Source organism: Meleagris gallopavo, chromosome 2, assembly GCF_905368555.1.
Source record: "Meleagris gallopavo chromosome 2, MGAL_WU_HG_1.1, whole genome shotgun sequence".
Classification (NCBI taxonomy): Eukaryota; Metazoa; Chordata; class Aves; order Galliformes; family Phasianidae; genus Meleagris; species Meleagris gallopavo.
In genome coordinates this window covers 51,446,395-51,473,218 of record NC_139405.1, presented here as the reverse complement: position 1 = coordinate 51,473,218, position 26,824 = coordinate 51,446,395, and the positions used below count along the sequence as shown (strand labels likewise).

Here is a 26,824-nt window from a genome sequence, read left to right as displayed (position 1 = left end):
TAATCTCCAGCAAAAATTGGCAATAATATTTTTTCCTGGGTCAAGGGACTTTCCTGTGTGCAATGGGACAGTGAAATAATGATTTGCAGTATATGGGTAAGGAGTGAGTCAGCCTGGGAACAAGCAGTGATTGTGTGCTGCTGCAACAATCCAACATCTCTGCTGGCTTAGTGCCAAAGATGGTACAGATGGTAGAGAAACAAAAACTCCTGTTCCCAGACTAAAATTGGCAGATTTTTTCTATGGGTGGCATTTGGTCTCCTGTGATATATCTTTTACAATTGGAGACACATTGTGGTAAAAATAGATCACATGGAACTCCCTACAATATGTAACTGAGTTATAAGACAGTCATTTTGTGATTAGCTTTTAACATTCCAAAATTATACACACTCCAGGCAAGATTCTCCAAACCAGTTTGACTTCAGTGCTCCAGGAAAATACAGAGGTATTACAGAATCACCGAATCACAGAATGGCCCAGGTTGGAAGGGACTTTAAGGATCATGAATCTCCAACCCCCTGCCACATGCAGGGCCACCAACCTCCATATTTAATGCTAGACCAGGCTGCCTTGGGCCCCATCCAACCTGGCCTTGAACACCTCCAGGGACAGGGCATCCACAACCTCTCTGGGCAGCCTGTTCCAGCACCTCACCACTCTCTCTGTAAAGAACTTCCTCCTGACATCCAACCTAAATCTTCCCTCCCTCAACTTAAAACCATTTCCTCTTGTTCTGCTGTTATCTACCCTTGTGAAGAGTTGATTCCTCTCCTGTTTATAGGCTCCCTTTAGGTACTGAAAGGCTGCAATGAGGTCACCCCACAGCCTTCTTTTCTCCAGGCTGAACAAGCCCAGCTCCTTCAGCCTGTCTTCATAGGGGAGGTGCTCCAGCCCTCTGATCATCTTTGTGGCTCTCCTCTGGACCCTCTCCAACAGCTCTCTGTCTTTCCTGTACTGGGGGCTCCAGACCTGGATGCAGTACTACAGATGGGGCCTCACAAGAGCAGAGTAGAGAGGGACAACCACCTCCCTGTCCCTGCTGGCCACCCCTCTTCTGATGGAGCCCAGGATACCATTTGCTTTCTGAGCTGCAGGAGCACATTGCTGGCTCATGTGCAGTTTTTCATCTACCAGGACCTACAGGTTCTTCTCTTCAGGACTATTGCTTACTAAACAAAAGGCTGAAGAGGGAGAATCTCATTGCAAACAAATAAATAATAATTGCTAAAAAATGACAAGTTGTTGGCTTTATTGTAGGTGTCAGCATTGGACTTTGATGGCAAGTCCATAGGAATAGACTGAGTTTGGTTGGTAGGCCACAACGGAATGCTGAGGAGGGCGCAGTGCAGTGCTAGCTGCCTCTAGCACCATCACACATGCTCAGTCAATTCGAAACCCGCATGCATTACAAGTTATGTGTGCTTGTGTGTGCCTGTGAAGACATGTGGTTTTTGTTATTAAGCAGACATGTATGTTTTCTTATTTAATCATTAAACTTGGGCTTGTGTTATTTTGTAAAATAGTATGTTAACATGCAAACTGCAGAAGAAATATTCAGGATACTCGTGCAATCCTGACAAATTTTGTCATTTTCAGCGTCCCAAAGAGCTCACAAAAAGTATGAAATAATTTGCAATGTGTTTCTAATTAGTTCTGCGAGATGTGTATGATTAGTGTTTCTGCTGTTCTGACCACGTGGGGGCAATATACCAGTAATAATTGCCTAAAGAAACAAGTGCCAGTTTGCTAATCCAAGCAAGTGGGTTTACAGAGGCTGCACATTGTGCCTGTGTTTGTTCAGTTTTTCTCGGAATCTGTGAGTTCGATGAATCATAGATTTAGTGGCCACTTTTTTTTTCCACGTGAAAGTAACATAAGAAGTTAAATGTTTTGTGATAAAATCTAAACCACAGATAAAATTAAAAGCACAAGAAAAGAACGGTATGTATTTCAAAACATGAATGCACATTTCAAAATTATAAGTAATTCCGAAATGATCTCATGTAAGCCTGGCTTTATAGTCATGAAAGGAGTAGCAACTATTTACAAAAAAATAACCAGGGACTCTCATTCTCCTTTTTGCTTTGTTTTGGGTACAGCTACTCCCAGAAACCGTCATATCTGAGATGCTTGTATGCTGTTTTCTAATTAGCCACTAATTAGCATCTCTTCTTTGTAACTCCCTCTCCATCTTACTGGTAACTGCTGTTGTGTGGCAATGTAACTTGTTTCCCTGACAGAGAAGAATATATTCCCAAAATCTAGCCTACAGTTTTACAAAATAAAAATAGTGATGCTGCTGGTCAGCTACTTTCCTTCCTACTGTATGTTGCGTCATTTAAACAGAAGAGCAGTGCAGTGTAATAGTATAAAAGTAGCTACAGTACGTGTTGTTCCTGAGTGCTTTTAAAGAGAGACGATGGACAGTGTGGCAGTCATGCAGAAAATGTTTTTATTGTAGTGAATTTTCACAGGAGAAAACCAGAACTCTGCCAGCTCCTGAGTCATAAAAGGAAAGGTAAGAGCTAACCAAAATAAGTTCCTACATGTAAAAACATTGTACTTCCTGTTGTCTTTGCAAGGTTATAAGGGCAACACCTGGATATGTTCTTTTCCTTTTTTTGAATTTTACAAATGATCTGCAATTTTAACTAATTAAGACTTGAATCTGGGATGTTTCCTCATGGGATTTCTTTTTATTATTATTTCTCATGAGAGCAAAGCTGAAGACAATCTTTCCTTCTGTTTAGTCTGTCCAGTTTATTTAGACTAAGAGCATCTCAGGCCACTCGAGATTCACTTGATATGTGCCCATAATGACCCTGTAGGGCTTCAGTGGCTCTAAACCCAGGCTTAGTACACAATACTAATGCTGACTCGTGGTCAGATTGTTCTTATGGTTAGCAAGCAGAAGGAAGGAATGGCAGCAGGTTCAAGGGGCTTGATGAAAGAGTGAAGAAATGGCCTAGGTGACAGAATAGCTATTCTCCTGTTGGGGTAACTGCCAACCCACTTCTTAATGCAGAAAATCAGCAAGGCATTGCATCACCTGACACACACATGGCAAATGGCATACAGTCTTCGACTATAGAGAAAAGAAGAGGAAAGTAGGACAGGTACTTGGACCTGCCTACCTTTTAATTGTCCTTTTAGGGATACACATACAACATTGTTTATCAACTACTGCCTAGTTTTCCCACAAAACACGTTATGTGCATCATATTCACTCATATTTTTACATACTTTCCACCCATGAACACACACCTCTTTTTAGTGGAAGAACGTGACATGTCAAAGTGACCAACACTTCAGAAGAGCCTCCAAGAAAAAAACGTTCATATGGAGCTAGCTTATTCTGGGTCCCTTGAAACTAGTATCTTACAAAACATAAGCAAGATATCTATCTTTACAACATTTACTTTGTACAATGTAAAGAGGAGAGAGAAGTTTTTAAACATAGGATTCCTTAGCATATTGTATCTGCTCTACCTCAAAAATGGGCTGGCTGCACCGCCGTGCCACATACTCATGTTTGTTCTTTTGATAGGATTCAGACATGGTTCTCAATCGGTACACTCCAGGGGTCACAGGTAAACTCACACGGGAGTTTATTCCAACAGTAACACTGAGAGTTTCAGTTTCTGCATCAGAATCATTCACTGCAGAAACCCTGTCGCTGGGTAAGTCCTTCGAAGCTGTACAGGCTATGCCCTGTGCAAGGCTGGTACATGGATCAGATGGCAAAGCGTCCTGATTTGACACCTTTAATCTCATAGTCTGAACTGTGAGATTGCAGGAGGGAACTTGTGTGGCCACGCAGTTCTTAGTAGCTTCTTCGTAAGAGGGTGGTCTTCCAGGATTCCTCTGGTCTACTTCTCTGAACACTTCATCAGCTGACCTGAAACGTGACCTTCGTTGGTATGGTACATGCATTGGTTTGTCATCCTCGGGGCTGTTTTCCTGTACAATTCTGCAGGAGAACTGATCATCTTTCTTTGTGAAACTGTCCCTCTGGAAACCCATGTGTTTTCCAGGCCCCCAACTCTGTTGTTTTGTTAGTGTTTTCCGGTGGTTTGCAAAAGAGAATGACATAGAATGCTTTTTGATCTCTCGCCTAGTCATGTTACAGTCTTCATGAGGCTTGGTGCAAAAGGACTGGGGCCTATTTAAGAAGGTTTTTTTGGGACTAGAGGGTGAAACTAATGGAGAGCTGGTGAAGACTGAGCCATCAGAGCTCTCTAGTGAGCAACTGGAGGATGTTTTGGATAGAGAGTCACTTGATAATTGTGAAGGTAAGATTGCAAGTCGTTTGTCCAGCACCTCATTCTCCAGACCTAGCTGCTTCTGCTGAACTGGAAAACTGTCCTCACTTTTGTTTAGCTTCTGTTTCCTTATTGTGCTTTCAAAACAGTCCTGGAAGGATAGGTCTGGCTCTGAGTACCTCCTGTCCATCGTGTTGATGTCATTTTTGCAATTAGTCAGTGATGTGGCAGAGACACACGTTGGATATCTTCTGCTCAAACCAGTGCTTCTTTCTTTGGGCTGCTCCAGCTCCGAAGTACAGCATTCAGCTTCAGGATCTGGGCTGTCATAGGCAGAGTCATTCTGATGAGTAGCACATAGGTGTTCTGTAGGGACAAAGCACCTGTTAGTTTTTACGGGCCATGTAAGGACGAAAGAGAACTATCTGGAAAATATTCCTGTAGAAGTGCAATACAACACGTTCTTTTAACATTTGTTTCCACAGATGTATTCCCATATCAAACCTAAAAGCAGCAGCCCCAGTCTGTGACAATCCCTAGTCCATTCTCTTACCTGTGGAACTGTCTATATGCTCTGGTGACTCCACAGCCAAGGCGCTGACAGGCCATAGAATGTCCTCCCCAAATATTTCTGAGCTGTTTTCTATGAGGAACTCCACCAACACAGTCACCTGCAGAAAAAAAACCATCTGTTTCAGTCAAAGAGGCTGAAAATATATTGAACAGTCTTTCCTGCTGCTGCCCAATGTCTTTGTACAATGAACGGCTGCACAGAGAAGGATGGCATCTGCCAAAATCCTTGCCTATACCACGAGGCCTGACACCACAGATGGACTGATCTGCCTGATACCAGAAAAAAAAATGCTATCAGCCACAATTTAGCACTCCCCAGAGTGTGTGTGGTTAGCAATGCCCACAGGATACACACTGCAGACATGTGGCCTTTGCAGTAGCAGTGGGATCCCCAAAGATGGGTCTGAGCTGCCCAAGGATTGCAGATGGGAGTTGAACCCACTCACCTTGTCATTCATCTCCTTCTGCACCTCCAGCGGCAACATGCTGCCTGTCCCCGGGCACAGCATGTTTGGGCCTACGCAGATGGCAAGGTTGTTGGCGTCCATCCTGCTGGTGTCAGCGTTCTGGCTGATGCGGCGGAGCACAGAGAGTAACTGCTTGAGCAAGACCAGGTTTGGTCTGGGCAATTTGTCAGCCACGCTAAGTGAAAAAAGACAAAATGAAACGTTAATTCCTGGTGCGGTGGCCACTACTTCTTTATTTGAGCAAGTCTCAGTTGCTTGCAGACAGACAACGCTTCCTCCAGAAAAAGGAATGCCTATGCTTTCACTACTTTGCAGAAGTATCATTGAGAAATCCCCAACAGCAGCCGAGCTTGTGGGTAACTACAAGATCCTGAATTATGAGATCTTGACTGAGAGGAAACATTACAGCATCCTGTGTCACTGAGCAGAGGAGGTGGCATCAGAAGATATTACCAGAGTCTTCCTGAGAGTGCGTGAAAGGCTGTGGCTGTCACACAGCTCACAAAGCCCTTTCTGCCACCTTTCACCTCTGGTCATTCTGAAGGGCATAGCACAGGGCGAGCCTCACTTGTCCAACCCTGTGGCCATCAGGCCTACAGCTCTCACCAACACTTGCTACACCATACAGTGACAACATTCACAATGACACTGTCAGCTCCCTCCTCCTCCTGGCTATAAGTGATTCCTAGAACAATCCCAAATACCTCCAGGAAGTGCTTCTGCTAGAGAAGTGCTTCTCTGTGCTACTTGCTCTACAACCCCCACAGAAACAATTGCAAATGGAGAAACAGGTTTTTAAATGGGACTCAAGTTCCAGAGAAGGTGCTGGCCACTAACTTCTACACCTCTCCATCACACCAAGACTGGTTGCAGAACTTGCTGGTTGCAACACTTACTCTTTCAGTTCTTCAATTTTTTCTTGCTTGCTTGGCTTCTCCAGAGCTAGCATCCACTTGTCATACAGGTCATCTGACAGAAGTTTGGAGGGAATATTTCGGAGGAAGTCCTGCAAAGTCAAAAGACTGAGATGAGATTTTGGACACTAGGGGAGCATGGCTGCTACTTGGGCTCTCTACGAGGCAGATTGGCTGGAGCTACCTGCTCTCGAAGGTGAGCTTTGAGAGCTCTACATCAGCTCTACAGAGAAGCAGGCTTCACAGGTACATACTGTGTGCCCTTACATTAGTGCAGTAAGGGTTTATAGCTATTATCTGCTTCTTGTTCATCCCTAAATCTCAGTGTTCCTCACAGAAGAGGATGCTGAGGAGGAGGAAGTGAGTTTCCTGTCGGCATGCAGAAAATCAGCAGCAGAAATGGAGCTGAAAATCCATTGCAAAAGGAAAGAGCCAAACTTTCCCATGCCTAAAACATTTAGTTTGGTTTCATTCTTTCTTTCACCTGGAGTCCCATCTAAGCCAAATCTCTGCACTACAGTGTGCCTGTGCAAATTGGCTATGTTCTCCTACAGCTGAAAGTCAGAGGAATTTACCTTCAAAACCACTGCCAGTAGGTGCACAGTTTTGCTTTCCAAATCAACATTCCCGCCTTTGTTTAGATCCTCCTTCAACTCCTTGCGTGCTTTCTCATTGGCAGCTTTTCTGAATATCCCTTCAGTGGAAGGTCCTTTCATGTACAATATAGTTAGGAGATCCTGCAGGAAGAAAATAGACAGGGATGGGGAAAATGTTATTGTGAGTGAAGAAAGGTCCTTTAGCAGGCGAACATTTCTTTAGATACAGGAGAAAATAAAATTACTGTAGGTATACTCTGCTTTATATGGACCAGCATCTAGTTCTATCTCCAAGTAGGTTATACTGGTAATAATCTGATTTTTCCCCCAAACCAAATTATTTTTCTACTCCAATGGAGTCATCCCTGCTTCCTTCCAGAAGGAAAGAAGAGGTAGCCCCCAAACCAGGCTGAATGCCTAGAAAATATTTCTTAGAAGAGAAAAAAGTCTGTGTATTGGAAAAGCCAATTCAGTGGGAGAAATGTTGCAAGATCATTTTTAACTAGAAGATAAGTCTTTGATTATTTATCAGTGGCAGTCCATAGCTGAATGATATTTCAGGGAAATACAGAAATCCCTGAATGTTTGTGCTCCTGAAAGATTTGTTGATATGACTTCTGTAAAACCACAGAGGTTTATACTGAGCAACAGATCTACTTCTCCCATTCCTGGTCCACAATTTCTCCACTTGAAGTAATTTCCAATGGAAGTTGCATAGAGTGGACAGAACTTGCAGATCTGATCCTTTCTACATCTGGGAGGAGCCCTGAGCTTCTCAGAATTGTGCACGGAGAGGAAACACCAAAACCACTAATTTCCAGAGTACTGTAGCACAAGCACTGGGGATCCTGCCTCACTCTGGAAGCCAGAAGTATGATAAACATATCACTAGGATTGTTTACCTGGACTGGCTTGGGCAGCATGTCATCTTCCCCACAAATAATTGCCAGAGGCTGGCCAAACAAGGTGATTTTGAGGCCAGAGTCCAGCTGCCCTGGGGAATCTCCGCTGGTGGAAGTGCGTCTCAGAGCAAATGGCCACGATATCACCTTCTTTCTTTTCTTCACTCCATCTGCTGCAAACAAAGGAAAATAAAAAAAATCACTTAAAATAAAACAACAGAGTTATGCTTCTCTTCATCTGTGCGCAGTGTTATGTGATGTGGAGTGAAGAGCAGAGGTGTATGTTGAAGCAACAACTCAAACTAAATGGGTAGAAACTGAAAGACAACTAAGTTGTTGCTAAGGAAACAACTGCCTAAACTTTAGAACTCTGACTATCCCTCTAAGGACACCACCTTTCCTGTTTTCTAAGTTTTTTTTTACACTTTAGCCACTATTTCCTCTTAAAGAATGGGAACATACAAGGCACAGAACAGTACATATCTGACATTTATAAAGATTTTTGATTTCGCAGAGGTTTCCGTGATAGCTATCTAAGGTAGATGTGTCACTTGGGCAGCTTACAATGACAGTTTCCACTATGCAGTCTTGTTCATGAAGGAGATACCTCCTCTAGAGCTGACCATCACTTTTGGGCTGCATTGACTTCAGGGTCAGAAATTTCTTAGCAAGTGTTAAAAGCTATGAGAAAGTCACAATGCTATGGAGTCATATAAAACTTGCTTCTGATAAGCCTGAAAAACAGTGTGACAGGACAGCTTGCTCCACTTCTGACCCTGTACCATGCTGGTCTCCTCCCAGTTGTTTGCACCATGAGAACAAACAAGTGCAGCTCTGCTGCAGCTGGGTGTGTTTGCCCTGGTGTGTAATCATATGGGTAGCGGTGACCTGTAGGACCACACCCCAGTGGAGATGCTGCTGTCAGAAAGACATTCACTGATGTTGCTGCCAAGGGCACAAATAAACCTGGCTGTGAGGACCACGGAATAGGGATGCATGGGCAGGCATCACCACCATCTGCACTGAGCAAAGGGAGGCCGCTGCCTCCTGGGTCTGGGCTGCACTGAGGAGCATGAGGTGAGAGGTTCTACACAAGCATTGCAAGCATTACATAAGAAGGTAGTTTCTTAGTTTGTTTTTAAAACTCACCAGCCAACTGGCAAAATCTGTCCTCGGTGTCAGCTGGACCCAACAGGGGGCATTTCTTGGCATCAGCCTGCAAGAAGCACGTCAGAGTTACAAGAGGGCCTTGAGCAACCTGATGCAGCCACACAGAAACCCATGAAAGGCCCAGGGAGCGAGCAGAGTGACCAGACAGCTGCCGAGGGAGCTCTGGACTCAGCCATGATGCTGCTTTGCTGCCCAACAAGAGTGCTGGTGGCAAAGGACTGCATGGCAGCCACCCTGGCTGCTGCCCGGCCAGTCACAGCCCCAGCGCTGAGTTACACAGCTGCTGTGACTCCAAGAAGCCACAGCAGGACACGAGCTGTCTGAATGTGGGAAGGGGGAACAGCCTGCCCATCTGCCTCCCACTGGCACTGGGGATTTCCTCCCATACTCTCCCCATGAGGAAGGCTCTCTGCTGTGGGATCCTGACCGGCGTGCGCAGCAGGGACAGAGATCTCGCCTCAGTGCCCAGCAAAGAGCTGGGGAAAAAAATAACAACTGCTTACCTCTGATGGGCACTCAATCAAACTCTCCATGTTTCCAGCATTTAGTGTCTTTGACTAGGTAAGAAAACAAAGACCGCGTGTGAGTTATTTAGTGCTACAGTTTAGAAATCAGTGCTTTTCAAAGTTGCTCTGTTGACAGAGCTGAGATAATGACACTCACAGTATTACAGCTGCTAAGCACTTTCATTAGGAGTTTCACTGTGGGAGCTCTGCACTGTCTGGTTCCTCAGGTCCTTTTGTTTGCCTGCTTATTGAACAAGGAACAGACAAAAAAAAAAAAAAAGAACTTGGTAAAGCTGCACCCTTCTTTCCTTCTTTTCCTTTCTGCCCCACAAGCCAGCCAAGCATCTCAGCGCAATCCTGACCAGAAGGATCGCCCACCCAGTTCAGCCATAAAGCAGCACTCGCTGAAAGCTCCCTCTGTAATGCCCTCAGTCCTGTGCTCTGTTTCCCCCTTCATTCACTCAGACAAAAAGCAGCTTTCCATTTTTAATCCATGCAAAAATGAGCAAGCAGTGACAGCTATGTGGGACTGTTGATTTGCAAACACAAAGCTAACAAGCCAGTCAGCTCTGCCCACGAACTGTTGGTGCACATCTCTGTACAGCTGCGCCTGGGGCTCCCCCAACCGCACCCCAACAACGCATGTTCGTCCCCAGGCTTTGCTTACCCAAGGAGCGAGTCCCGCTGGAGCTCCTTCACCTCTTGTGGGCTGCAGAGGACAGGGCAAGCAGCATCATTTCCCTGCCGCTAATCCTTTGGGCAGGCGCAGGCGACTAAACAGTTCTACCCCACGTGTGCTGCCTTATATAGTGCAGAACAGCAGGTGGAAATTCACAGGCAGGAAGAAGCATCATGGGGCAGGACTGAGATGCTGCGACATTTCTGGCTTCCTCTTTCCTTTTAGAGGAGCTCTGTGTTGGGTTGTTTTTTTTTTTTTTTTTTTTTTTTTTTGTTTTTTTTTTTTTTTTTTCCCCCTTAAAGAAGAAGAGAAAAAAAACACCCTTGTATCTGTTATGCATGGAAAAGATGAGCCACTTGCCAGGTAAAGGTTCCATCTCGCATCACTGCTGTGAGATGGGATGTGCAGAGGGGGGCTGTGGTGTGGGCAGTGAAAGGGCAGTGGGCACCACCTCTTCTTTGGCCCCAGAGATCAGGGATTGTGCAGTTTAAAGATGCACTGCCAGATCGACTTGCACTAAGAATAATTAAAAAGAGGAGGAGTGAAATAGCCAAAATTCAGAGAAATGTTTTTGTACATTTTTTACAAAACTAATTACAGCAGTTTAATGTCTGAAAGCAATGCAGACACACACTTTGCAGGTGCCAATTAGTTCCTGAGAATCTAAGTGTCAAACAGGCTGGGAATAGATTATCTCGTAAAGTTACACTGAGCAGTGAGCTGTTCATTGCTGATATGAAGTTTGAAACAAGCTGACTAGAAAGGAGAACTCTAATGCTATTCTAAATGCTATTCTGCTTTAAAAGAAGAAATGATGTTAGGTAGTAATACAGTTGCATATAATAATATGTAATAAAAACTCTTGATGAAAATACTTTTTAATTAGAAAGGTGTGTCCAAGTAATAAAAGATAAATCCATCTGGAGAGCTCAAAAAAGCCATCATTTGTGAAATGCATGTGCAGGCTTTACACTGACAAAGTGAATTATGATATGGTATTCTGGGCACCAGTCTTGATGTAGGGGGCTGGAACTGGGAACCAAAGGGCTGGCAGTATTTCAGCAGTGGATCCAGCAGGAAAGTTGACTGCCTTGTTGAACTGGTCTCACTGGTGCTTCCCCTGGAGGATGCTGTACTTCTTGTCTGCAGAGGACAAGGCTGTGTCACAGATGCACATCTGCTGCTGAATTCACCCTTAAAGCTCTTCCTTGCGTAAGCACATCAGATCTGTCCCATGGAGTATTGACCCAGGGATGTCTCTGCGAGGCAGACAGCTAGTCGCAGCTCGGTTCTGCCTGGCAGAAATCCATGGTACAATACTCACTTCTGGCTAGACAGAAATGTGTCTGGAAGGAAAAGAGGAAGGCTGCCCTTCTTTTCAGGGGGTGGAGGTGGTGTGGGTGAACCTTCAAGTTCTCCTGAGGTTTTGTAGTTTCAGTGTTTCTGTGGACACACCCTTCTGTAGACTGGAGAGAAAACTTATATGAATCAAAACCACTTACAGTCCTGTGCATTTAATGCTGATTTTTTAGTTACCACTGTAACTGATTTTTTTGTTAATTAGGAGTCCCATGAGGCTACAGTACATACACCATTTCCTTACTACATTCCATGGGCTGATTTACATTGCTACAAAAATATCGCCAACCTGCATTGTGTTCTCTCGTGAATTTCTTCTGAGGCTCCTTGGCAGCTGCAGCACCCCTGCTGATGATCCCAGCAGGACTTCTGGTACATGTACACGTGTGATAAATATGCATCTTAATGTATCAGTTTATTAAGCACCTAGGAGGCATAGGGAACCTTCGCAATTCAATTCTGAGTTGCCCTCTCTTCCAATACTGTACACAGGCATATTTCTGAGCTCAATTTGTTTCACGATTAAGACACAGTATTTGTTCTGGAAAATGTGTGACTGGTGAAGAAAATGAGGGTTTAATGGGTGGTGATCAGCAACACCAGAGGCTTAGGTTACAAATAGGACACAGCTGTACACAGGGCATAATGCTCTGAGTTTCCCAGGAGGCGAGCTACAGTAATGAGAGTGTATGGACAGCACGTACTGGGCAGCCAGTTGGCACGCACTGCTCTATCTCCATCTAATTAGGTCTCATTTATTAACAGTTTGGGGGATTTGAGCATTGTATTATGTGTGCAGGCCTTCTTGTACATATGGAAAACATTGGTGGGGTTTTTTCACTCTCATTATTTCATTTGTTTTTTATAGCTTTCATATGCTGTGCATCACAGACACTTAATTTGTGCAAGAATGACTTTGAAGCAGCTTATTTCACTGCAAACAAGCATGTCCCGTCTGAATAGCAGGCACAACAAAAGCTGTGGCTCGGTGCAGTGATTACATGGCCACCCAGCACAGAGCCTGGCTGTGCTTGGTGAAGAACAGCAAAGAACTCCTATGTGTTGGCTACTGCCATCATTGTCCCAAAGGCAGCGAGTGCCTGCCTCCACAGCCTCCTCTGCCCTCAAAAAATGGGCCGTGTGGATGTGAGCACCAAAGCCAACCTCCACACTGAGTATTAGCAAGTATCAGGATGTGTGATGGGGAGCTTACAGGGATTTTGCGGGAGTAACCTCATGTCCAGGCCATGGCTGCTCTGGTCGACTCCCAAGCACTGTGTCCAGCCAGTTTCTGAGGAGGTTGGCATAGCGCTTGCTACTGACACATACTGAATTGAGACATTCCCTTCTTTCTAACCTTCTAACCTGAGGTCAAGCTGAGAGGTTTCTTTCCCTGCGGATCTTACTCCCAAGGCTGTAGCAATAAAGAGGCAACACCAGCTGGGAGAAGGAATGAGGGTCTGATGGTGAGAAGAGAGAGGCAGGCAATCTGCTGGGGCTGGAAAGTGTCTGTTTTTCTTCCCTCTCTAGCAAACCACAAATGGGAAAATCCCAGCCACAGCTCACTTTTGTCTGCTTCAACACCACAGAGGCACATTTTACATTATGGTTCTTAAAACTGGGAGTGTGAACAAATCCTGACAGTTGCCTTAGTGGTTTTGTCTTACCAGCAAGGAGGCAGTAGAAGTGATGAGTGTATGGCAGGATGCGCCTGAAGCAGGGACTCCTTTAAGCCCATATATAATGCAGCAGGAAGAGTCAAGTTCTGCATCAGTGCATCTCGATATGGAAGACAGTCTGGATTCCTGTTACATCTTCACTGGCACAACTGCAGTCTCCTAGGGGAACAGTAGGAGCATTTACCAAAATAAGGAAAGCAATTGTGCCAGTCAGAGTTGTGTTTTTATGTGGAAAGGAAAGCTTTGTGTGATCTGTACACAGAGCCAAAGAACAGTGTGTAGACCATGGAGAGCAAGGCACATTTCTATGTGACCTCTCAGTGCAGCTCTCATTTCCTACCATTTTCCAGGGTGGCTTGCAGATCCTATAGGCACAGTGCAAGGTCTGATCAGAGAAAGGAGGTTGGTGTGTGTTGTAATGAGAACAGTCCCTGACCCTTCCAGAGGCAGCTTAGAGCTAGATCCATTAACCCAGCTGATGCTGAAGTCTTGGAGTTAGTCTTGTGGGATCTGGACTCACACAAACCCTGCTTTTGGAAAGTGAAACCCACTGTCAGTTTTTCCCAGCTCTGCTCTATTAGTTTTTGTCCTTAATCAGATATCAGACTGCAATGTGGGTGCACCACCCTTCTACACACAGTTATTGCACAGGAAGGAGTTACAAAACAAAAATAATACTACAAATACAAACCAAAGAGTATTCTGTGCCCTTCTCACGACACCCACTTTTTGTCTGTGCTTGATTTGCAGGATGTTTTTTTTTATTCTTTTGTGGGCACTCCCTCCTCCTCCAAGAATATGTTGGCAGTTCTGAAGATTTTTACTAGTCATCAGCTGACTGATTCCACTGGGTGCTTTTCAAATGTGGAGGACTGGTGCATGCAGATTGTTTTTTTCAGAGGGTCTGTTCTAGTGCACAGCTTGCTGGTGTATCTCAGGAGATGCTTAAGAGTCACTCATTCCCTGGGCTCCCTGAGGTGGCCAGCACAAAGGCCTCTGGGAATTTAGGTTGCCCTTCAGTTCTGAGCAGATCTATATATCAGTCTTTGTTTACTCACAATGAACAAAACAAAACAAAACAAAAAACACACACACAAAAAAAAGAAGAACTCGTAATTAGGACTTAATTCTACTCACTTCAAGATTTCTTGTTGAAAATACTCAAAAAGTATCAAAAGTGAGAATCTACTTACTTATAACATTTTCTTTTGTTATTCCAGCAGCATTCTCACTTGTTTCTTTATTTCATTCATTTGTTAATCAGAAACTGAGCTGGTTATTTTCTGTCAATTTCACTTGTTCTCACAGGAAGATTATATTCCCTACCAAAACCAGAGCAGTATGAATCTTGATTTTGCTTTTCAGGATTAATACAAGTGTTTCCCTTTTATATTTTTGTTGACATAAGCTTGTATTTTTCCTGCCTCTGCATCTTGTGTTTTGCTTTGAATCTAAATCATCTCAAATCTTAAAATGAGAATCAGTGGAAACAAGATTTCACACTCATTTCCTACTTGCATGTGATTTTCAAGCATAACTCACTTCACTTTCACTCAGTGTAATGATCTGCAGGCTGCCAGTGTCTCAGGAACCCATCCATAATAAAACCCAAAAACTTGGCCTGAGTGTAATTCTGGGGTTCATTGTGTATGTGTCATACCAATATAAAAACTAGAGAAGAAAGCCAGGCTCAGGAGTGGCAAGACCTCACAGCTCAAGCATTTAGAGTGGGAGCTGCTCCAGGCACAGCAGCTGCCTGTTGCCTTGAACATGGCTGTCACTGGATGCACTCAGGAGGGATAACCAGAAGAAGCTGGAATTTCCTCTCCTGTTGGCTTCCTGTGGGGATATGACAGAACATCCCCAAACTCCTCATCATAGTGATGCCTTTGTGAGTAAGTTCTTCCTATGTTGTACCTACTGCCTAGGTAATAGGCAGAAATGCCAGTAACCAGATCCTCATCGCCTCTAAATGAACCGTGAATGGAAACATTTATGGCCACACACCTGGACTCTGTCCTGCAGGCAAATGTAATGTAAGGCAAGGCAAATCTTTCCAAGCGTAACTTTGCTGGCTGGAGTCAAACTCCTCTGAATACATTTGGCCCCACTCTTGCGAGACCTATTTTCTGTCATGCCCTCTGTCTCTGTGAATGCACATACACTCACAGCAAAATAAAATGTTCTTCATGTAGTTTTGGCAGCCCATCAAAATCAAGATGATAAATTTGAAGCAAACATCTCCATATTAGCTGGTGACAAATTCAAGACAAACATCTCCATATTAGCTGATGACTGCCATATTGTTGCTACTAGCAACAGCCGCCGTGTTGCTGTTTTTTATAAACACTCTACTTTTGCATCATCTACTTTTTGAAGCAGGGCTACCTTATGAGGATCTCAGAAAGCAAAAGCTCATCTGGCATGGGCTCTGGCTGCTACCACAGGGCACCAAGAGGCCTCTGGGCAAAGAGTACTGTATCTCTCCTGCAGAAGGGACGTGGGGACCACGGAAGTGCACCAAACTTCAGACAGGGCCAGCTGGCCTCAGGCACTAGCACTCACCAGCAGAACCATGGAAGCAGGGAAGCCAGATCCCAGCCTCTGCATCTGCAACATCACTGTCAGTCACTGCACAGAGAGGGCAGCAAGGAGAACAAAGCAAAGGTAATTGTGTGCTGCATTGTCCATTTGCCAGCTCAGTGGCGGCTGAGATTTAAATGGAAGATTTTTTTCTCCCTTCTCACTTCCTTTTAAAGGTTTGTTTGAGCTTTACCTTTTCACCCATTTAGCAGATGACTATGTTTGAGATTTTTCACTCTCTGAAAACAATCACTATGTGTGGTCTTACAGTCATCAACTTCCTTATTTAGTAGTAGCAAGAAAGTTTGTAAGCAGAAGATACATCTTTTACCAGACCAGTTTGTAAAGGTGCAAAACCTTTCCCTAGGTGTGAAAAGAAGTGCCTATCTATCTTTGACCTAAAGAGAAGTTGAGAAGAAATGCTCTCAATTTTACCAGATATATTATTCATTCACATGGTTACTTGTTGAAATAGATAGGTGTCCCAGAAGTACTTGAAGAATAACTCTTCCAAAGGGAAATTGAATTTTCTTCCTTATAGGCACCAGCAGATATAAAGATGCTATGCCAAAAGGTGCACGTTACAGCAAACAATATTTCTGTAAGCCAAACACCATATCTCTACAACATTGTGCGGCTGCGTGAACTGATCCCGTCCTTGAGTAACTTCATCAAATAATATTCAGAAAGTAAAAATGAGTACTTATTATTCTGTTATGTTGGGTTATGACAAACCCAAAATGCTGTTACATTTGTAAGGTGGTCTTCCATTTGATAGGTAATGAGTGCTATTTATAGGGCTGTATACATAGATTCCAGCATGCAACTTTTAAACATGACATCCTGAAATTACGATAGCTCTAACTTAATCATCTCCAATGTTACTCTCAGATAAGACATTTGCTAAGCTTAGGCACTGAAATACTACATCTTGCTGCAATTGACTACTGCCTGTTATTTTAAGAGAGCCAGATGTGGTAGGAGTTTGGCAAGCCTGTGTTATGTCCAATAGATGTCTCTCCTCCCTGCAACATTTCTGTTTACTTTCAGAACCACACATTCCCAGAGTTTGTTTTTTTTTTGTATGAGAGTGTGCTGCAATGTAAACTTGTCATAACTATGAAACTATCGTGAAAAAGCAACACAGGCAATATTTGTGTATTGATCTAAAGTAAAATACTAAAGAATGTCTCAAGCGAGGAACAAGTAGTTACCATGACATTTAAACAGTTTACTCATTAAACAAACAGTGTTCAGTAATAGCCCTATTACAATTTTTTCAGTCTAGCTAAAAATTTTAATTGCATTCTGTAGTGAAAAGTAGTACATACAGAAGAGCTCAGTAAAGAGCTTAGCAGTAGTTTCCTCTTCTGTTTCCTGTTTGCCGCATGGCAAAGAGAAGACCTTAATTTTAACCTCATTGGGAAATCTTTGACAAACAGAAGCATTTTGAATTTGAGGACAATATGTTACTTTCATATGTTATTTTCTGGGCATTACCTATGTCCCTCAAGGTCTTTGCAGTTCTACTTACCGCAGTGAGATGTGAAATCTTCTATCCAGATCGCACAGTGAGATGTGGTGTGAAACCTTCTATCCAGATCAAATGGTCACTTAATTTAAGCATGTAGCTTATTGTCATGAGGAAATATGACAATGTCACAATGAAATAACCATTCAGTACAGTAAATGACATAGCCATTCTATCTAGATCCTGAAGATAACTCTCTTTGCCTGAACTTTGTTGTGGGGTCTGAGATGGGGGTACCTGCATAGTCACAGCAAAGGCAGGAGGGTGAGATACATGGTATCACAAGTCATCTGCATGCTACTTCCTTCCAAGTTTGCTTGTGAAGGACCCCATGGCTCTGCAATCATTGCCACCTCAGTATGCTTTAAGCTCCTAAGGAGGCTTAGCAGCAGGAAGGGTCTAATTCTCAGTGGGGCTGAGAAGCCCCAGTGGCAGCGCCTCAGAAATCCTCGGCCCACAGCTACACCCTCTCTGACACAGTGTCTAACTTCTCACACTCAAAATTCTTCATTCTCTGATTTTTAGTTTCCTGTGTCAAAATCTTTCTCTAACCAAACAAAGCTGTTACCAGATTTGGCTGGGTTTAGTCCTTGATATATTTTCAATCACGGACTCAGAGTTTCACAGACAAGGCTTATGTGAATTCACTTTTTTTTTCCAGGTTTTTTATACTCCTCTAGCACTTCCATTAAGTTTTAGTCTCCAGATTAATTTCATTCACAACAGGCAAGCGAGCCACTTCTTCTCTAGGCAAATAATTTCCTAAAAAACATTTTGGAAGTCAGTGCCTGATATGTAGAAAAAAAAAACACTTTTTTTTTTTTTTTTCCACTGAGAAAAAGCCATTTAACAGTCTTGGATAGCTAATCATGACCAGTCTATCTACATCAAAACAGTGTCATTTTTTATCTGGGATGCACAGAGACCAAGGCTGCAGAAATCGGGACTTCTTCAGTTCTAGCTGTGTATCACAGAATCACAGAATGGCCAGGGTTGGAATGGACCTCAAGGATCATGAAGCTCCAACCCCCCTGCCACATGCAGGGCCACCAACCTCTCCATTTAATACTAGACCAGGCTGCCCAGGGCCCCCCGCTGTGAGGGAAAGTATCTTTGGAGGGAAAATTCATTCTGCAAAGTTTCCAAATGTACATATCTTATGGTATCTTGCAACTCGAGAAAGAGACAACCAAGCAAAACTGCATTTTTGGGAACTAACACTGGGATGTGCTAAGCAGTAATAAAGAGCCTGTGTCTCCGGACCAGTTGTGTTGTGCTTAATGGAATGGGATCATGGGAGCCACCGAGGGCTTTGGAGAGTTGGATCAGGCACAATGGATGTGAGTCTGCAGAAAACAAGACATCATTGGTTCCATCATTCTCAGAACAGCATGTTCAGGTTTTCAGATAAAGATTTGATGGCTGTGTTCAGGAATTGAATTACAAAGATGAGGAAATGAAGCATGGAAGGAAATTAGATGGACAGCTCATTTTATCTCTGAAGGCCTGTACCTAGGTGTCTGGAGGTCTGCCAGAACACACAAAACCTCTTGTACATTCAAGATACAAGAAGACTGAGGATAAGACGTAGCTGCTGATTTTTACAAATGTTGTGTCTAATCATCTAAAAAAGCCATTAGGATAGCGACTGGAAGGATTATGTCTGTGGGAAGACTTCATTGTCTGGATCCTAGAGATTGGTCAGGGAACATCCCCTTCCACAGAATTGATACTGTGTGAATACTGAGCAGTGGCTCAGGTTTTATCAAAGTATTCGGTTCAGTTCATCACTTTGCAGAAAGAGCATAAATGAGTGCTGGCTGAAGAGGCTGAACATTTGCTCCCAAGATGGAAATCACTGCTTTATCCTTTTCACTACTACATTTTTCTGTTCCTCTACTGTAATCATTAACAAATAAAAATCAATGGGATTGAACTTGAAATTCCCCTCTTCCATTTTCAACACACTGATGTACGTGCAAGGTAAGCCCACCTTATACGCCCCAAATTACTTCTATTTAACACTGGGAGTAGAATACAATAACTTATGTGATAAGAACAATCATCTCTTTGGTCAATAACTGATTTTCATTTAGCTTGCCTTTGAGAATTTTGGCTGGGGTTTGGACAGTATTCTATGTAGATAAAAGTGATTTTAAGTAAATTAAGAAAGAAGATGCCCATCGTTTCCAGTTTAGTTTCTAGATGCTGAACTATATTTTACCAACTGAAAAAACGTTCATCAACTTGAAAATAATTTCCAACATTCTTACACTGAGATAATTTTCCAAAAAGGAAATGACAGACACTTTTTTTTCTCTTCCTTCTCTTTTTTTTTATTCTTTATTATTGCTTAGCAGATCTTAGTGTTAGTTCCCCAAAACAATTTTGCTTGGTTCTCTCTTTCTCGAGTTGTAAGATAGCACAAGATATGTACCTTTGGAAGCTTTGCAAAATGAATTTTCCCGCCAAATTTTCCCTCACAGAAGTTTGTGCTGCTGTTTGTGTACCCACATAGCTAGAACTAGAAAGATCCCGAGTCCTGCAACCTTGTTCTCTGTGCATCCCAGACAAAAAGTGACACCATCTTGATGTAGGTAATGCTCAAAATAAACTTTTATCAGAGATAAGTGACAAAAAAAAAAAAGGCGGGGGGGGAAATCCCAAAATTTGATGTCAGATTGTGCTGTTATGAAAGTACACCAATAAAAGCCTTTTGTCTTCAAATATTCTATTGCTTTTCATAAAAAAAAATCTGTACTAAAAATGGGGAATTTTCATTAGAAACTACTGACTTTCACAATGACACACGTAGAGGGGTTCTCCTTTGTGCAGTCAAGGTACAACTCAAATGTCTGTTCCTTAGAAGTAAAGAGGGGATGGAAACAGTATCTCCCCATTTGTGGGATTTTACAATGCGAGCTGTAACTCTTCATTTTGCTTTTCTATACTATGAATTGAGCGTAGCGAAGTAAAACTAATCTGTGCTTGACCAGTGTTTTTCAGCTGTCATCCCTTTTATTTTCAGTATACCTGAAAGGAGAACAGTCTACATGACAAATTCTTCAATTATTTGTACAGAAAACAAATGGTAGAAGCATAACCTAGATAACATCTGACAATTACAAGGATGGATTTAATGGAAGGATGCTTGCCTGGATTGCCAATTCTGGGGACGCAGGAAGAAAATGGATGAAGAGCAGCATTCAGACTTTGATGTGAATGGTCACATAAATGTTATACAGGAATGCTGCAAAGTTTGGATGTAGAGACTAGATGTTTCAAGTGGTGCTTGAATCAAGTTTTACTCAGTGACTCATCTTTTAAAAAGTCAGTGTGATTCAAAGATCTACAACCAACCAAGATCTTGTGAATGAAGAGATTTCACTGTGCCCCCAGTTGGATTCTGCTCTGAATCCACTCTGCCTTAGAACAAGCTATGGGGCCACAATTAGATATTTCCTCTAGTGTAGTTTCCTTTAGCAGAAGTGCACTGGATCACTGAGATCTTTATTATGTCTCTATCGTGGTACCACACAGTATTGACTTCTACCATGTTAATAATCTTGTACATAGGCAGAAGCCATTTCTTCACCTCGCGTATTGAAAGTGGTATGTGTGACCACAGGAAAATGAGCAAGGCAAAATTTTCTTTAATAAGTAGTGCTATAATACAAAGAACAAAATAGAAATCCTCCTAAAGCCTCATCAGAATTCAGGAGGTGTTTGGATCTGCTTCTAAAATAGGTTACAGTTAAAAAGTGTAGAGAAAATATTAACTGATTATGTGATTGCATGTCACAATTAATTTTCAATATGGACTTCCCACTCATCGCTGGTACCCACCACATTTTACTGGCTAATTTGATTCCCATTCACCAGCTGCCCCATGGGAGGGTGAGCATATACTCACGCTTCTCTGAGCATGTCAGCGAATACACTTAAAATTCAGAGTAGCTAATAAATCTCCGATGCATACTCTGACTGTACTTCTCTTTAAAATTAGCTTGTTGTTTTGGGGGGGAAACGATTATGATCCATATTTTTGTTATATGGATCATATATATTTGTTATACTTACAGTCCTTCATTTGAGGGTCTTACAAACCTCAGTGTCTTGGCTGTTAAGCATATGAAAGCTACAAAGTGATATTAACATTTTTGTGTTATTTTCTTACAGGCCAGTCAGCTTTTGAAGAGGTAGAAAGTACCAAATACTTCAAAGACCTTTATGAAGTTTGGTTGCACTGGAAATACTCTGTTAGCCTGTCCAAGTAACAGTGCATAAACTTTTAAGGCCAACCTCATGTCAGCACCAATCCAGCAAATCAGCAGCCCTGCGCTGAGAATATTGGACAGCTGTCAAACAGCTGCAACAGAGCAGAGAGGAGAGAGATATCCAGTTAATTGAACAGCTTCCACCTGTATGTTGCACACAGTGCCCCTGGGCCCATGCGATGGGGAAGCAGCAGCTGACAGAGATGCTGGGTGAGGAGCTGGCTGACTTCTCAGATGCAAATACTCATCCTTATTTTTGAGATAGCACGTTAGTGCAAGCCACCATAAATTGTTTTGATATGACCATTGCAATAATAAAGGGTTCAAGTGCCTTGGCTGGTGCATAGTGGTAGGGCTTCTGACAAGCCCCTTTCCAACCCTCTATGATTCTAGATTCTAAGGGCATTTGGGTGACATATTTGGGTAGACAAATATGCCAAATAATTATTAGTAGAGACAAATAATTCTTTTTTCTCTTGTTTTAGGGCTCTTTTCTCCCAAACAGTGAGTTTTCTCTTACTTTATTGTGAATGTTGTCCATTTACGCCCACCTTCTCAAAACTGTCTTGGGCTGGGTTGTCACTTTTCTTTCAGATTTACTAACATAGCTAATTCTCCTTGTCACATTTCAAACACAGGCTTACGAACAACAGAACTTGAAGTAAAAGGATGCCTGTGTCTGCAAAACAAAGCAATAAATATGTATTTGGTTTCTTCTAGTAAAGATCTTGGAAATTACTTTGAAAGAAAGTGTTTTTGGTTGCCGAGTCAAACTGGGAAGTGACTGCTTTATAATTGCATGGGCAAACCTTCATTAGCTGCCCTATGTCCATGCACTCTGCTAATGTCTCCAATTACATAACTGCACAGCTCTTTTTTTCATAAGATCTCTGTCACATTCTGCATTTGAAGTGAGTGCACAGGGAGTGGGCTTAACATAAATACAAATAATATTCTTATCTTTCATAGTTCAGAACTTTTGAATACATCTCATTCCTACCCATATGATATTTTCTAATATATTTTCAGCCCCACATTGAGATACATAGATATCACAGTTTGTTGTGATTAGGTTTTCCCTCCATATTGTTTAAGTTCTCATATCTTCAGACCTTCCACCCTCACTTTTTTCCTGGAAATTGATTCCTCTCTAGACATTGTTTCCCTACTGGTTTCCTGGAATATGTTTCACAAGAAGGACTTGTCACTTCTGCACTTTGTGGAGATGTTTATCTTAGAGGCCTAATGTAGTTAACGCCCATTAACAGGCATCACAGAGCATGATGTTGCAATTAAAAATCCACCCACTGAATTTAACTTTCATTTTACTAGTTTCCAACGAAAAACAGGAAATTGGCTCAGAAGTGATAGTTCTGTGAATGGCATTTAGTTTTTGTCTAGCCTGGTTTTCCCACTGTCACTTGTCAAAGTGTGGCTCTTTAATCTGCCCTTTCAACTTCTTGGGAAATATGTTGCAAGACTGGAGTTTTGTCTGACCTGAATAGAATTTAAGACTCAGTAACTGTGCAAGGCTGCTAACAGGATTTGACATGGCAGCATGTAGCCCAATCCTGTGCCATGAGGATTTTGACTGTGGAAACATTTTTGTCATCAGGCCACAGCTAATTCATCATCCAGCTCAATTCTGACAGCCACAGATACATTCCTAGAGAACATCTCCTCAGCTTGCTGCTGAGTGAAGGCCTGGGGTGCTCCTAGAGAACACACTTATCCCTCCAGCCACAGTGTGCCACAGACAGGAGAAGGTTCAATCCCTGCAGGGAGGCTGGAAACCAGGACCAGGGTCACACCCCAGTAGTAGCAAAAGGACCTGCCCAGAGAGATGCTCTCCATTGCTCTTAGATCTTTCTGACAAAAGGATGCTCTTTCCACCAGGAACATGCAGGCAGCACTGGATAAAGGAGACAGGGTGGAAGAAAGGCAGTGTGTCTGTCTTCCTTTAGCACATTAAGAGCAGTGAATCATAAAATGACTAAAAGCTTGTCTGACGCAAAAGTGCATGAAGCCAAAAGTCTTCCCAGTAGCCTTTTTCAGTTCTGAATCTCTCCATCTTATATAGCTCCTATTTACTGCTGAGTCCTGTCATGCTCTCTAGATGTTATGGGCTCTCTAGATGTTATGCAGGGTGTCCAGGTCTTACAGCTCTTCCATAAAGTATAGATTGCTAAGAGGAATGGTTCTGACTGGTGTTAGGATAGCTTCTTGTGAAATATGTTGCTTCCAATAGAAAGCAAATTCATGTATTCCTGTGACCAAGAGTGACCACTTTCCACCTAGTGTGGAGTACAGAGAAAACACACCCTTGCACACAGAATCATAGAATGCCTTGGATTGGAAAGGATCTCAAGATCATCAAGCTTCAATCCCACCGCTGCAGGCAGGGCTGCCAACCTCCATATCTACTACTAAACCAGTATTACTAGACTAGTATTACTAGTACTACTAGACCACATCTGCCCTTTTTATTCCAGCTGCTTACACATGCAGATCTCTTTGCTTACCTCACCTGCAAACCTTACTGTTGTGATGTTGCTCACTTGCTGCTTGAGTTGTTTATAAAGAAGAAAAGATCATTTGAAAATAATGCGTTCACTAAAAACAAAGTGGTGCTTCTGCTTTCACTTCCCGCATTCTGACACAAGGCTGAGATAGCCCAGATAGAATGGCAGATGAATGTTATTCTCTATGACCCTGCACAGTTTTGTGAAATATCACCAGAATTCACGATAAAGTGTCAATAAAGGAGCTGACGGGTAGACAAAGGTAACTATAATTTATTACTTAACTTTCTTGTTGCACACAACTCACAGCTTACCAAGACCCAGCATGGGCTTCAGGCAGAAAGTGATATCATATCTCAGAGGGGAGCAGCAGGGACTCACTTCTCGGTTGCCTTCTTAGGTTGCCCTTCTTAGGACAACCATCTATTGAAGAATGATTTTATTGGAGCAGAGCCTTGGGAATGGAAGCCCAGTGTCTTAAGCGGTGGAAATCAGCAACAATCAGTGCTGTGAAGACAGACTGGCTGGCCCTCCTATGATTTTTGACCTATGACTTGTTTTTGTTTTTTCCCTCCAGCCTGCAATTTCACAGAAGCATAACATGTACATACTTCCATTTTTGGACATGATGAGTACAATCGATGTTGTACATGGCAAAACTGTTTGCTGATGGAACATACAATGAACTCATATTGCTCAAGGTGCTGTTCAAACACAAGCACAAAATAGTAGCTTTTACCCAAAGAGGATGAAATAGAAGTCTGAGACTGTGTGGACGCATGCACTATCTGCCTTTTGCACAATGAGGTGATGTAAGGACCCAGTGAGACCCTGCATGTCAGCGTAAAAGTGGATGATCATAAATATTTACTGGGTATTTCCTCTGTCTAAACTGGCACATCTACATTCAAATTAGAAATCTATACTTTCTCTATTGTCCAGAAAAAAAAAAAGGAAGGCATGTCTCCTAAGATAGGAACATACGGCAAGTCAGAGGGTTTCTGCATCCAGAACTGACTCTTTCTCCCCATTGACTGCAAGGGGGCTTAAGCCACAGGCTTAGATGTTGAGTATTTCATATGACACCAGACTGCTGTTCCTGAATTTGGCATATTCAGAATAGCATGTACAACACAGAGGGGTAGCAGCTTCTTTCAATTCAAGAGGAGTACTGGAGTCAGACTATCTTTCAGATGAAGAAATAAAGTGTGAGGGAATTATGATTTCATTTTGCTCTTCTCTGTAGTAAAAAGCTTCCTTTAGTTCCTAATAAACACATTCTCCTTGTGCAGCCCTTAGGAAAAAAACACAACCATTTTCCTTCCACCCATACTGCTGGGTCTAACTACCTGTGCCTCCTAGAATCTTCCTAACTAGTGGAGTGGGCTAAGATAAAATGATGAGTGCATGGCATGAACTTCCCATCCTTTGGGAGAGCCTGTACATACCATTTCATCTGATCTTGAGACTGCGCTGTTGCCTTACAAAGGCCACATTCATAGGTAAGTCCCATGTTGGGCTTGAAGGTTGTAAGGCAGTGCACATCAGGTGGCCTAGCAGAAGGCATGGAAACACCCATTTCAGCAGATGGGTGTAGCATCCAATGCTCAACTCTCCTAAGCTCATTTCAGCTAATCCTCTGAGGCTCTGTGGGTTCCCTGTGTTCTTCAGCACAAGGTTATAGTTGACTAGCATCAACTCCTGTTGCAGCTCACTTGGATGAGATGGGCTATGCTCCCTTGATCACTGAAGCAATATGTCTCATCTGTATCCTTTACTATCTACTTTTTGTCTCTGGATCCCACCTGAGAGCAAACCCAGATGGGAACCACTGGGGAATGGTCCAGCAGCTGCAGGCAGATGGTGACCCACTCAGCCCTGACCTCTGTTTTCAGTGACAGCTGTAAGAAATGTTTCTCTCTGAGCAATGTGTTTGTGTTAAGGGTAATCCCCAAGGGTGGCAGTGGCTGCCTTAGCTTCCCATTATGCTACTGAGTTGTCCCTTGCTTTGCCCAGGGGCATGGTGTGTGGACCAGGTAGCCATTGGTTTTATGCTTCCAGTTTGACCAAGCAGAAGGCAAAAAGGCAAAAAAGAATGAGAATAGAGGCAGATCTCCAGTTGCAGTTGTGTGCCAGGAAGAGTCTTCCCTGAAGGCTGCCTAACAGGGGTGTCAGTGAGGGGACTTTCCAGCCCACCATGCATTCAAAAAGCAAGTGCTGGTGACATTTATTCACACCCACCTCCTGAGAAAAACTGGCAGGCTCTGAAGTGTTATACTTTTTGTTTGTCTGTTGGGAGGCTGAAAAAGTAGGAAAGAAGTCTGCTTCCTCATGCTGAACTAAAAAAGGAAGCAGGGAAAAATGAGATCTTTCAATTTCACCAGGTAAAACCACTTCTAGGTTTCTAAAAGTCTAAGCCAGAGAATAAGAAATTAAGAGTTTACACAATCATAGCACATCACAGAGTTTGGCACCGTTGCCTCTCCCTATAACCCTACATAGTTTGAAAATACAGTGTTACAAAATGGAGAAGATAACCTGCCACAACGGCCATGGCAGCAAATTTGCTGAGTAATGTGACTGAAAGCCACATCAGAGAAATTTTCTCTGTAACACTGGCTCATGTGACTGGGAGCATCATATGATCCACAGCAGCTGGTTGGCATCTTGCCTCAGTACCTACTGGCATATTATGTAAGCATGAAAGTTTGCTACAACTTAACTGGTTTCTTTTAAATGAGCTCTTCAGTTCGTCACTTGTAAAATTTCTCACCCTGGTTTGAGCTATTCCTTTGAAAGCA

At 42.8% G+C, this 26,824-nt stretch overlaps 1 protein-coding gene across 3 annotated transcripts; it reads right to left on the bottom strand.

Annotated features, from left to right (window-relative positions):
* Positions 1–2,432: 2,432 nt before the first annotated feature.
* Positions 2,433–10,255, bottom strand: TAGAP (T cell activation RhoGTPase activating protein). Of its 3 annotated transcripts, none has more exons than XM_031552483.2 (10): positions 10,061–10,255; positions 9,551–9,634; positions 9,391–9,444; positions 8,867–8,933; positions 7,718–7,887; positions 6,795–6,956; positions 6,202–6,311; positions 5,285–5,480; positions 4,819–4,936; positions 2,433–4,631 (listed from the first exon to the last, which is right to left on the bottom strand). In XM_031552483.2, the coding sequence occupies exons 2-10, from the start codon at positions 9,575–9,577 to the stop codon at positions 3,454–3,456; spliced, it is 2,082 nt and encodes a 693-aa protein (XP_031408343.2). In that variant the 5' UTR covers positions 9,578–9,634; positions 10,061–10,255; the 3' UTR covers positions 2,433–3,453. The 3 variants fall into 3 exon arrangements, with proteins under 3 accessions (XP_031408343.2, XP_010705576.2, XP_010705575.2); XM_010707274.4 differs by having other exon boundaries at positions 7,718–7,890; positions 9,551–9,637; positions 10,061–10,254; XM_010707273.4 differs by having other exon boundaries at positions 7,718–7,890; positions 10,061–10,254.
* Positions 10,256–26,824: the final 16,569 nt, after the last annotated feature.

Excerpts from the sequence above, each read along its gene's own strand:
- TAGAP (XM_010707274.4), bottom strand. The coding sequence starts at position 9,577 with ATGAAAGTGCTTAGCAGCTGTAATACT. Across the intron at positions 6,312-6,794 it reads TACTGGCAGTGGTTTTGAAG|GACTTCCTCCGAAATATTCC; the intron begins GTAAATTCCTCT and ends TTGACTTTGCAG. Across the intron at positions 5,481-6,201 it reads AAAATTGAAGAACTGAAAGA|CGTGGCTGACAAATTGCCCA; the intron begins GTAAGTGTTGCA and ends TTTTTCACTTAG.